At 39.5% G+C, this 12,254-nt stretch overlaps 1 protein-coding gene across 2 annotated transcripts; it reads right to left on the minus strand.

Annotated features, from left to right (window-relative positions):
• Nucleotides 1-95: 95 nt before the first annotated feature.
• Nucleotides 96-12,226, minus strand: LOC109981063 (moesin-like). Of its 2 annotated transcripts, XM_020629698.3 has the most exons (16): nt 11,994-12,226; nt 10,776-10,878; nt 10,058-10,105; nt 9,803-9,886; nt 9,622-9,717; nt 9,314-9,436; nt 8,630-8,781; nt 8,440-8,523; nt 8,204-8,350; nt 6,313-6,409; nt 5,082-5,245; nt 4,815-4,945; nt 4,448-4,608; nt 3,900-3,992; nt 3,104-3,337; nt 96-1,348 (listed from the first exon to the last, which is right to left on the minus strand). In XM_020629698.3, exons 1-16 carry the CDS (start codon nt 12,074-12,076, stop codon nt 1,184-1,186), a joined length of 1,965 nt encoding a protein of 654 aa, XP_020485354.1. In that variant the 5' UTR covers nt 12,077-12,226; the 3' UTR covers nt 96-1,183. The 2 variants fall into 2 exon arrangements, with proteins under 2 accessions (XP_020485354.1, XP_065814872.1); XM_065958800.1 differs by lacking the exon at nt 10,058-10,105 and having other exon boundaries at nt 11,994-12,221.
• Between the last annotated feature and the right edge of the window lie 28 nt (nt 12,227-12,254).

Genomic DNA, 12,254 nt, shown 5'->3' on the forward strand with positions numbered 1-12,254 from the left:
AGACACTGAAAATATTCAATTAAAAACCTTAATATTTACAGTCCATGGCACTAAAAGCCACTGCTTCCCAGCAACACTCAATGATAGCAGCCAGGTGCTTTTAGAATATTTTATTTCAGTTTAGTTTGACAAATTCAATATCATGAATTTCATATTCTGTTTTGCTTTCTAGATAGGCCCTAGGTACATTTATACCACTAGTTAGTCCAATATCAATTTCCACATAGGGTCTGTTAGAAACAGTTAGAACAGTAGAAGACAAATTATTACAAATAATATGCAATCTCTTTCTTTAATAGGGATAGCAAATGAAGGCTCTATAAGTCAAACTTTATTTTCTTCTGTGTATTTTAAGACAGCACAACAAAATAATTGTGAATATTTGGGCAGCTAGAGAAACACAATTAAAACAAATCAATTTCATAGAATGAATAACAGAAAAATGTTAATTTCCGGGCAGCCTTGGTTGCTGTGTGCTTACATGGAAACCCTGCTTTTGGCAAAAGTAAAGGCAGAGATATGGTTAAGGTACAGTGGAGGGAGTTGCTATTTTTTTTATTTTCCTTTCATGTGTGTTTATTACAGGTCCTTGCAAAACGTTTCCTGATGAAGTTATTCTAATTTGCATGTGCACTGACGCACACACACACACACACACACACACACACACACACACACACACACACACACACACACACACACACACACACACACAACACCCTGCAGCAAGTTCTGTGTGTTAATTTAAGTGAACAGATGATGGACCATTTACCTGGAACACTGAAAATAGTCATCAATCAATAATATAAATGGTTTCATCAGTTTGTATTTTTTGAGACTGCAGATGTGTCTGAGGAGCTTTCATAAATGATAGCATCTGTGATATTTCTCCACAACATTGAAGCAAACAATAAATGCATTTTTTTTTTTCAAATTAAATAGATAACGTTTTATTTTAAGGGCAGTTGTCATTTCTGCTTTGACATGTTTCCAGATTAAATGGCACTAAAATTAAAATCTTGGAATTTAAGGCATCAAAGCCCAGTTACAGAATCATCTGCTTTCATATTAAACCTGTTAACACCGAGTTAATATTCTACCTATGTAGTAATCTTCACCTACACTTCTGCAATCTTTCAATGATCTATCCATCTCCTGCTGTCTGTGCCTCCAGAAGATTCTCTCACATGGACTCAAATTCATCAATGCGTTGTTTGGTGTTGCCCTGACGAATCAGACGCAGGGTCTTGTACTTGTCACGGCCCGCCTTCACATTCTCGGCGTGGATCAGGTCATTGAGGGTCCTTTTGGTCTCGTCTATAGCTCCAGCCAGCTCACTGCTCAGGAACTGAAAGAGAACACAAACACACACAGCAAATGAAATCCTCTGTCCTGAGACTCTTTGGGAGACTATTCAGAAGCGATGCCCCCCTGTGCGCCCCTCAATCCCAATCTGAAGACTCTCTATTGTCCATCATTATTAAGTCCATTTTACTGTTGAGTCCTCTATGCATCATATCTTGTTTTGGTTGCTGGATAGAGACAACATTTATTTCACTTGTAATAAGCCTGGACAGTCTGCATGAAATTTGTGACCGGAATGAAATCGGCAGAATGATAATGTACCTGCAGAAATGTTTAATTAAGTGGAGTGCACTTAGTTCTCGGTGAAACACAGTTTTTTTTTCCGTGGCAATTAGTCTGCCATCTTTATGACAGAGTCAAAACCTCTACTGTAAGAACACATCGCAAACAATGCAGCAAAAGTCTTTCACAGTCCCTAACAACCCTGCAGCAACAAAATGTGCTTTTTCTACCAAGACTGAATGTGCCCAACTAAGATACACGTCATTCAAGCACTTACACCTCATACCTCTTATTAAGCCTTTTTTGTCTACATTCAAATGTTACTAAAATTACCATAAAGCACAGCTAGAGTAGGTGATTGAGAGCTAGAGATTCTCTGGAAACGAGACAACAGTTCAAGGCCCTGTGAGGCTTAGCTCAGGCACACCTACACATTCCCACACTGATGCTATGAGACCATCAGAAGTAACTTATCCCATTCATATACCACCAACGAATCAGTGGGAGCAATACAGGGTTAAGTATATTACTCAAGGACACATCAGACATGTGGCTGCAGGAGCTGGGGATTGAACCGTCGACCTTCCGGTTGAGAGACGACCCCTGACTCTACCAACTGAGACACTGAGCTAAATGCTAATGTCAGCTTACATACAGGGGCGATGCTAACATAATTTCCACATTCACCTCCTAATTTAGCCTGTTTGGATTCTAAAATGTAAAGGTTAGAACGAGAAACAAAGTACAAATCAGTATGATGGGCATTCCATTTCAGTCACAAACCAAATTATTGGGCAAATTACATTTCGACCTGGTGGTGGTGCTTGATGGAATATAAGACACCCAGTGAAGTTAATTTATCCTCTAGATAAACACAGCAATCCACCTTAAAATTCTCAAGAGATTGAACTCAAACCCACAAATGTCTGCAACATGGCTTCAGACAGAAGTCAGTTCGATTGACCCTCTTTAGATGATAGACTTCTGGACTGCTTTTTCTTTAGCAGCCCAATTTTCTTTTTTTGATAATTGTTGAGATATTTCACAAAATACAAGGCTATATATATGAAGTTCAAAGATCACCAAAGTAAACGTGATTAACCCTCTGTGCACCATAATTGTCTATTCAACATTTCACTACAGTCCAGTAAGATATATTTAAACAGCCTGACGAGGTCTGAGGCTCGGCTGAAAAAGTAGTTAAAACCTGAGAGATGCTCATTCAGTCTTGTTGGAGCGCTTCGACCAGGAACCATTACAGTAACTCCAGATTAAGGTAATGACGCACTGGTCTCAGTGTTCAGCTGGGGTTGTGCCACGTCTCTAGAGCACATTATTTACTGAACTTGGAAGCTCTAAGTGAGGAAACTGAAGGTATTTTCTGATTCATTTGCACTCTTTAAATTTCCAGGAAAAGCCATGGACTGTTAATCTCTCAGTGAACCTGACCTCTGATCTGAGAGCCAGTAAGAGAACAAACGAATGGTGAAATTCAATCACTGTCACTTAACCTTACCTTCAGGTTATTTTGCAGTCTCTGGTTCTTCGCAGCCTCTGTTATCCTTTTCTCCTCGCTGCGATCTCGGACCGTGCCGGGAGAGGTCAGCTCAGCGCTCGCCTCCGCGCTGCTCTCGTCCGTCTCATCGTGCTCGTGCATATGAGAGTGCGCTGAATCCTGGATGTGGACACCCATGAGTTTAGTCTTCAGCACATCTTTGGTTCGCCTCAAATCAGCTTCTACCACGATCGCCTGTCAAAACACAACTTTCTGTGAAGCAATGCTTTGGGATGTGATAATGCAAGTAGCCTACTTTCCCCCCTAAATGTCATGTGTCAATCTGCAACCTTGTGCTCTGACATAATGAATTGGAGTCCAAAGTCACAAAATAGGCAGGCAAAATAACTAGGAATCAAAACTTATCTGATATGTCTTTGCCATTGAACTTAAACAAATAGGCTACACAACAAAACTCAGACACATGATGATGGCAAAATGAAAGTTGAGATAAACATTCCTAATTGTATGCAAAGATTCACAACAATAAACTTAAACATACATGAAAGTTGCATGTCTATATTGTATTGCTTTAGCCAACAATGGTTCAAAGACTGGTTCAAAGAGTGCCTTGCTGCAAGTTCAAATCCAGATACATTCATACAATCATATTTTTAAAGTCTACTTATATATTTATTTGTGTTTGATGCCTTGCTTCTATTTTCCCAGATCTAACACTTAGGGGTGTCAGACGGTGCTCTATGCTCATGTTTGATTCATCCTGTATCTCTCTCATGGTTCTCTCATTAATTCTCACCCTTTTCTGCCATCTCTTTGCCTCGTCGTCCTTTATCTTCCTGGCGTCTTCCAGCAGGGAGATCTTAGAGGTAAGCTCTGCCAGCTCAGTGGCCTATACACACACGCGCACAATGGGAAGAGAGTTAAGAGTGCTCCTGATCTGAGGCCATTGTGCTCTGTCTGTGGGTGCACATGTGTGTAAGCCAGAGTTTGTGTGTGTGATTGTGCATACACAGGTGTTTTTTCTTTTTTTTCAAATGCTGCATCACGGCTCAGGTTAATTACCATCCTGATCAAACTGCTAAAAATGGTAAAGATTTAAATATGCTATCAAGCTGAATTTGTGAATCCCTTAATGACATCAATACCTCCCCAGCCTTTGTGTCTAACGTGGAGGTTGTCTTGATCAATATATGTTAATATATACAATAAGTCCTTTATCATTATTTAACTGGTCTCAGACTGAAGGTGACTTCACAGTTTTTCCACCTTTGAGGTATATCAGCAAAATCTACGTTCTAATTAATTCTATTCAATTGAAATGAAACATGTGTCATTCATAAGTACCAGGCTCTCCTGGCTCCTGATTTGGGACTCAGATTGATGTAGCAGGGCTGCTTTAGCTTCCATTGCACCTCTGCGTTCCTTGTCCAGACGCTCAGCCTCCTCCTGAGCTATTTTCCTCTCTTTCTCTAACTCAAGAGCTCTGCGAGTCTGCTCCTCCAGCTCTGAAACACACATGCACATTTGTAAAAAAACATCCTACACACACACACACACACACACAACCAGACATGCCAACATAGCATACTGTAAGCTTAGCAGAGATTGTAAGAGCACCAATATTATACAAAGTATTTAAATGTTCTAAAACTGAATAAAAAAAACACAAATCTCAAGTCGAAAAACATTTGTATTCGGAAAGTTGCCAGACCATCTTGAGCTCTTTTTGTCTGCTCTTCAATCTGTCTCAATCGCTCCATCAGCTCCATGGTCTCACGAGCAATCTTCTCTGTTTCCTTCTCAGCATTTTCTCGCTTTTTTTTCTCACTCTCGAGCAGAGCCCTAACAGGAGAATTGTGCATAAATACACATCTGAAAATCTTTATCTCCTGACAGTTCTTTCTTAAAGCAGCAAGAACACACTGTAAACTGTCAAATAAAAAAATAAAAAGCCTTCATTAGTTTCCTTATTTCTTACCTCTCCTTCTGCCTCTTGTTCTTCTCCTCTCTGGCTTGGGCCTTCATCTGCTGCACCTCGATGGTGTCGGGTTTACGTCTACGCATGTACAGGTCATGATTCCCCATACACAAGGACAGGATGCGTTTGTTGATGCGGAGACGAGGCACGTAAAAAACAAAGTCCTATGGCAAAAAAAAAGAGATAATCAGTGAATGCCCATGGGTTGAATCAGGACAAGTCATTAGCAACTCATAACTGTCTCCCAGTTAAGTCTGGGTTTACAAGATCTGAACAGACAGTTTTGTTTGGTAGAATTTCATGAATTTGTTCTAAGCTCTTGGACGCTTCTCCTTGATTCTGTGCATGCATTCTGAAGCCAAATTGAAGTGTGAGGCTACATTCATGTTTGTGTATGAGATCAAGTAGCAGCTGCTCTCATTACACTACTCGCTGTAATTTATGCTTTTTTCAAAGTTGGTAATTTCTCCAGTAACAACACTACAGGATTCTCTTTCACCGTCTGTTTCAAATTCACAGTGAATACTCATGAGAAGATGGAGGATCGAGGATCTCAAATGTAGCAGTGAGAATTATTTCATCAACTTACACTTACACTTAGACTTTCTTCATTGTCATTCAAACTTGTACTTTACAGTGCAGATCAGAACTAAATTTCAAATTGTGATGTGTGTTATATTGTATTTTACAGTCCAGTGAGGTAGTCCTGTGTCGGGGTTCGAGGGGGAATGGAGGGATTCTTTTTTGTGTTGAAAAGTCTTAAGGCCTGTGGGAAGAAGCTGTTACAGAACCTGGAAGTTCTGCTTAGGAGGCTGAGGAACCTCTTTCCAGAGTCCAGCAGCGAAAACAGTCCTTGGTGGGGGTGGGAGGTGTCTCTGCTGATTTTCTGTTATCTGTTATTATCTGTTATCAAAGTTGCTAATGCTAAAGTGAGTACACACACATTGGACCCAATGAGCAGCTATTTAATCCCATCCACAAACAACCATGAACTGAGTTAAACTTAGATAAGCTCACAGTTACAACATACCATCAAGCCGCACAAAAGGCTTCCAGTTTGTCTAGCTTACGGGTGTGAAGTATAAATAACACATTTTCAATCAACTAAACCCCCTCATAACATTTCTGGCCGCAGTAAAGACAAACAGAGGATTTAATGTAAAGGTATGGTTCTACTCCAATAAATCACTTTGAAAGACCACAAATCTTTTTTTTAAAATTTTTTACATACCGGCGCTTTCCTGTCAATCGGTTTGATCAGGAACTTCTTATCGTTGAAGGAAATATTTCTGATCTCACTCCAGGGGAAGCCAATCTTTGGGGTCATCCTGAAAGTATTGGCATGGTTCACCATTGAGGTCAATAAGAGAGTTACAGTGTCATAGGATGGTAACTTCTACACACACATTTAAAACACAACACATAAAGAGAGCAAAGCATAGAGGTGTTTTATATGCTAATTAAAACCTACAAACAGTGACAATGCTAGCGGGCAGATACTCGTATGTTCACCGTGTTAATGATCATAGTTTAGCTTGTTAGGAAGGTGGCTGAGTGGAATGTAGTTAGATTTAGGTTTGGGGTTTTTAGCCAGAGTCCAAAGTACTGAAAATATTATCCTGATTACAGCATCAAGGGGAGGAAGTGCTTTTGCTTCTTGCTTTAGATGTTGATGTTTATTGGTAATATGTGAAAGCACAACTAGTTCTGAATGAGGGAATACAGGCTCATAACAGAAGGATACTTTTGGAAATGACAGCCCTACACACTCTAGTCCTGCTTGATTTGAGAAGAATATGACATGTGTGATATAATAGTTTCCTGTTGTTAATGTTGCAATAAAAAAATAATAAAGTGTTCAAGTATGTAATGAATCACAACATGTTCCATCTGATGTTCATGATGTTTTACACAATGCCAGAACATGTACCTCCTGACAGAGGGGGTGTTTATCAATAGGCAAGGCAGGCAACTGCTTGGGGCCCCAGGCTACCCTTAGGGCTCACAAACTTTAAACCACAGCAGTGGGCCAAAATGTGCACATTTTGCAATGACAGTAGGAAACCTCCCTAAGGGGGGCCCATCTGACAGCATTCCCTCCTGTTTCATGCATTTTTGCTTTGAAAACCAACGTTTGTCATTGAAAGTAACCGAATGAAATGAAGAAGAATAATTATCCGTCTGGGAGTGAAAAAAAGAGAGAAAGGAAGACAATTAAATGTCAAGAAACTGACAAAATAGTGATGAATGCTTGTTGGAGGGGCCCCCAATGAATGTTTTGCCTAGGGCCCCAACAAAATTTAGAATTGCCACTGCACCCCTTCTTTATCAATACATTGGACACAATTAATCTGAGGGTGTCTGATAGCTAGCTCGAGCTTCATCTGGCTACATCAAAGTAATGTAAAAGCACGGCCATCATAACCGGCCTCCATCCAATACGTAAAAACATGCACATGAGAAGCAAGAAAACATCACTAGTTCACAAGAAATAGTTGTTCTTATTTATTGAGATGAATTTAGATTTTTGGGATGTGTTTAATACTTATGTTTCACAACAATGATGGGATTCAAATTCCATACACGGGGAAAGCAGGAAGAGATTCTGATTTTTTGAACAAGTTAAAAGAAGAAGCTGTGATTTTAAAATAGAATTGATAAGTTCATTTGTAAAATTATTTCAGTCCCAAAATACATGATGACAGGATGGAGAAGTTGTTTTATTTCAATGTTTATAAGTTTGCCACGTGTGTCTCTAACCTGGAAGAAGCGTCAGGATGTTTTGTTTTGTCAGTATTTTCTCTACTTTTGGTCTTCGGTCTCTGTGTATTAATAATGGTGTCTCGTTTTGGGTCGGGCATATTGTTTATGCATGATGCAATAATAAAAATCACCAATCACATATTTCATATGTCAGATGAAACGTCATTGCCAACAGATTGAGATCCACTGAGGACTGGACGTCTGCATAAAGTCCTTTTGGTCCTTGAGTCTGGACCAAAGTAGTCAGTAGCTGATAAACTTCACCAAAGAACCATGCTTCGAAAGAGCCTAAAAGTAACAGCAATAAGCGTACATTGTTTCACAAAGAGTGTGTAGTATATTTTGAAATGGTGACCTACTTGTCCTTTTTGTCATAGATGTTGAGCCCCAGCGCGTCCACTCCCAGCCACAGCTCGGATCCTTTCTTGTTCTTGATGTTGAAGTAGTTGACTCCATACATTTCCAGATCCTGGGCTATCTTCAGATACTCCACCATGGCATCTTCTCTGTGATATAGACCATTTTAATGAACTACAGTACACCTCATATAGCAGAATTAAGTAACGGCTCTCATTGTGCTATAAGATTGTAGTACCTTAGAAGTCCCTTATGCTCCTGATGCCACACCTGGATTCTTTCCTCCCACTGATTCTTATTCAGCTTGTGCTGCTCCAAAACCCTGGTGTTATCAGAGAAGAAGAGCGACGTCAGTTAGAATTCAGCTGACTGAAAGTGGAATTAAGTTAATCTTTGGTTAACACTAGTATTCCTATAGGACTGAGTACCTTTGTGGCAGCAGCTTTTCTCTTGCAAGGTACCCCGGAACGTGATAGTCTTTCCTGTAGTCTCCATGTTTGACCTGAACCGCATACGAGGCCAAGAGCACTGCAGTCTCAGGGGGGCAGTAAATGTCATCGTTTAAGATACTCTCCTTAACCTACGAAACAGAAAAGAAGAGATCTTAAGAATCTGCTTAAACACATTCATTTACAATGTGTTGTTGGTGTACATTTGAATCAAGAAGGATGGAAAGCCTATGTTTGCGCACCTGGATCCACTTTTTCTGTAAATACTCCCTTTTGTAAAAACCCATCAGGGGTTAACAGGATATGTGTGAGTCATAGTGAGACCCACCCCCCTATTAAAGCAGGATCAGCATCTTGTTTTGATTGAGATTCCTTATTCATTAGTTTTGAATTGAATTGAATTGAATTATTGCATCTACAGTGTGCCATGCTCTCAGAAGATATTTTGATATCTACCAAACATGTTTGAACGATTCTTCTTGTTGATTCTAATATTTTTTGGAACACAACAGGTAGTCAAATTATGACCATGCATCCAGATGGCAGATGAAAAAAACATACAAAATTGTTATTAGGGAAGACAATCATTACCATCCGTGTCAGGAATGTTAATTGACAACAAGATTCCCTTTAAGACGCCAGATTTTCCGTTGTAAGACCAACCTGTAGAAAAAAGAGGCGCTGTGTTGCCTCCTGTATCAGCTCATCTGCGACATCCTCGGGGTAAAACTTTGCCCTGAACTTAATCAGCAACGGGTTGTCCCTCTTTACATCTTGAGCTGTCACCTGGGTTGCGCGTCCAATTGAGAGGGACGCAGGAAGGAAGACATAGGTACTAATTAGTCTCAACGGGGTGACACAATATGACCAAAGCCATAACCATAATGACATCTTCCTTTTAATACATCTGTCAGGGGATTCAAAGTGATGCCAAACAGGAATGGAAGTTGATTCACAAACTTTCTTCTCACCCGCTTATTTAGCTTGAGCCATGTGGAGAAGCCTTTGCTATCCTGATACTGGAGGCCAAAGAACCAGGTTTCCCTCAGCCCGATAGTCTTCACTATCTAAACATTAAAAGAATAAAAAATAAAAAACAGGATCACACACGTGTCTGTCCAAGCCCCAGTATGATAATAATGTACAGGGTACCTGGTCAAACAGCTGTTTGCCAGTTGTGCTGGGCAGGATGGCAAACTCCAGCTCAGCGTCCATGGTTGTAACGCGGACATTTATCTGTCAGAGAAAACACTGAGATTTAGGAGGAACATGTCCCTGCTCATCATTCATGTGTGTCACTGGTGAAGCATCAAGAGACATGCAACTGGGTGAGAAAAAAAAGCTCTGAAACAATGCTAAATTTGTTGGTTCTTTGAGAGCAAAATGACCAAAAAGAGTGTTCCTTACATTCTTCTGTTCAACCAGGAGCATCCAATCGCAAGAGGTTGGTGGGGACTACAATCAAAAAATGAAGCCCAAGGTATATTTTAGACTTAATTTATATCATGGGGTTCATTCCACGATGCATAAGTGTTGACGGCTGTGTTAACAATAAGACACCCATATAGTGGTAATTTTGCATACATGTTATCAAACAACACACACACATCCACAGCTGCTGTATAGACTGACTTGTACAGTACAAAAAGAAAAGGCAGAACAGAGGAGAAATGCTTGGCTCCATTCCTCATAAACACTTCTATGAGCAACAAAAAAAAAGACAGACCTTCATTAGAAGACATAATAATAATAGTGGGAGTTATGATAATATTTAGAGTAAAAATAGTTGTGTACTTGAAAGCCTTGCTAAGGAGATTTTTTCAATCAATATTAAAGAAAACAAGATAAGCTTAACTTTGTTACGGTGTTGTTTTTCTAGATCATTTAACAGCACACATTAAATCCAGAAACACAAACACATTAAAACAATCTAGCATATATTTTGAATAACTTCATGTGTTTTACTCCTACAGTCGAGTTTACATCAGAAAGATGCCTACTCTTCCTGTCTCTAAGAAGTATAGAGCCGGTTAACAGAATCTAATCAAACCACTACATTTAAAAGAGAAATACATAAAATACACAGCTCAAATTAAGATATAAGAAAATGAAAGGAGCTACTTACAGTAGACATTTGTATTTTTTTAATCTCTTGTCGTAACACTTCTTCAGAGAGGTGCTTGTAGTAGCCTTTTTGCTGCGGAGTCATATGAAACTGCTTGCAATACCTACAAGGATTATGCTGAATGAGAATGGACCATTGTATTATTCCCAAGTACTGCTCTCTGGTTAATCCAATGGCAGACCGAGGACCAAGAGATTTAAAGAGGCAAGCTTCATCTTCTGTGAACATTTTTTTTTGTTGCTTAAATTGATCAGGTTTTGATTCTTTTACACCCATTCAGGACCAAGACAGGACTTTGTGTCACAGACCTGTTTATGGAGTGACACAGGTCACCATGAACCAAGCAGCACCTAACGTTCTAGTAGCAGTGAAGGAGCAAAGGACATGTGCTAAACTAATAATCCCTTCAGTTAATGTTTTAAGCACATGTTATACAGTCATTTTGGGTTTGGTTTGTTGACCTGTTGCTAACTGCTCAAATAGTAGCCAATGTGTTCCTGGTTGGCTAACAGGGCTGAAACCAGGATTTTAGAGGTACTGAATACTAATGGTCATTATATTTGAGGAGACTGTTATATTTTCACTGTACAACAGTATAGATTAGTTCATTTCACCAACATTTATTTTAGTTTCTAGGCTAATCAGGCAACTTTGCCTTATTCTAAAATGATTAGGCTTAGCCTAACTCTAGGCTACTAGCCTACTACTTTACCTAAGTAGGCTACATACTGGTATATATGTGTCTCTGTTAACTAATGTAGGCTACAATATGTTGTTGTTTTGTCATTACTTGTTGTATTGGTTTTGCTTGCCATCGTGGTTTTATGTAACTTTCTTTACCTGTTTACCACCAACCTGCCAAGGGACCACAGATGGAAATGATGGTTATAATCTGGCATATTCACATGTTCATTAATGTGCACTGTCCCTATTTTAAATAAATAAATACAATATTTTACATTTTAATACCAGTGATTTAACAGATTGTCACTGTGGATATAAACCCTGACATTGACCATTAGCAATGTTTAAAAGTAAACTACACAATATTCAAAGACATAACATTTTATGGTGCTCAGTAGTAGGCTAATGTTGTCAGGGGCCTCAATGTCTGGGCTTGTTTACGAAAATATTCTAGTAACTGCAGCAGGGCCTTTGCTTAAACATGTTTTACATGAGGTATTTCGATGTTAACTGGAGTGACTTATTTCACAATACCCGAGGCTTCGCAGATCAATGTGTCCCATGAAGACCATACGTTTTTGGTTATTTTGTTGATTTTTCCTTTTTCCTTTCACCATTCAGAGGTCTGCAGCGAAGACCACATCGTCCTTTAGTGTAACATCAATGTTTGTGTCGAGTGAAACAATGACTTTTGAATGTAAGGCTGCTTTAAACTTGAATAGGAAGTGGATCTTTTGTTTTGGCACATTGACCACAGGCTGTGTGTGTGTGAGGCAGACGGGTTCACACTGCGCA

This window comes from Labrus bergylta, chromosome 9, assembly GCF_963930695.1.
Source record: "Labrus bergylta chromosome 9, fLabBer1.1, whole genome shotgun sequence".
Lineage (NCBI taxonomy): Eukaryota > Metazoa > Chordata > Actinopteri > Labriformes > Labridae > Labrus > Labrus bergylta.

Excerpts from the sequence above, each read along its gene's own strand:
- LOC109981063 (XM_020629698.3), bottom strand. The coding sequence starts at position 12,076 with ATGGTGAAAGGAAAAAGGAAAAATCAACAAAATAACCAAAAACGTATG. Across the intron at positions 9,887-10,057 it reads TCCTGGTTGAACAGAAGAAT|ATAAATGTCCGCGTTACAAC; the intron begins GTAAGGAACACT and ends TTTCTCTGACAG. Across the intron at positions 3,993-4,447 it reads TCAGGAGCCAGGAGAGCCTG|GCCACTGAGCTGGCAGAGCT; the intron begins GTACTTATGAAT and ends GTGTGTGTATAG.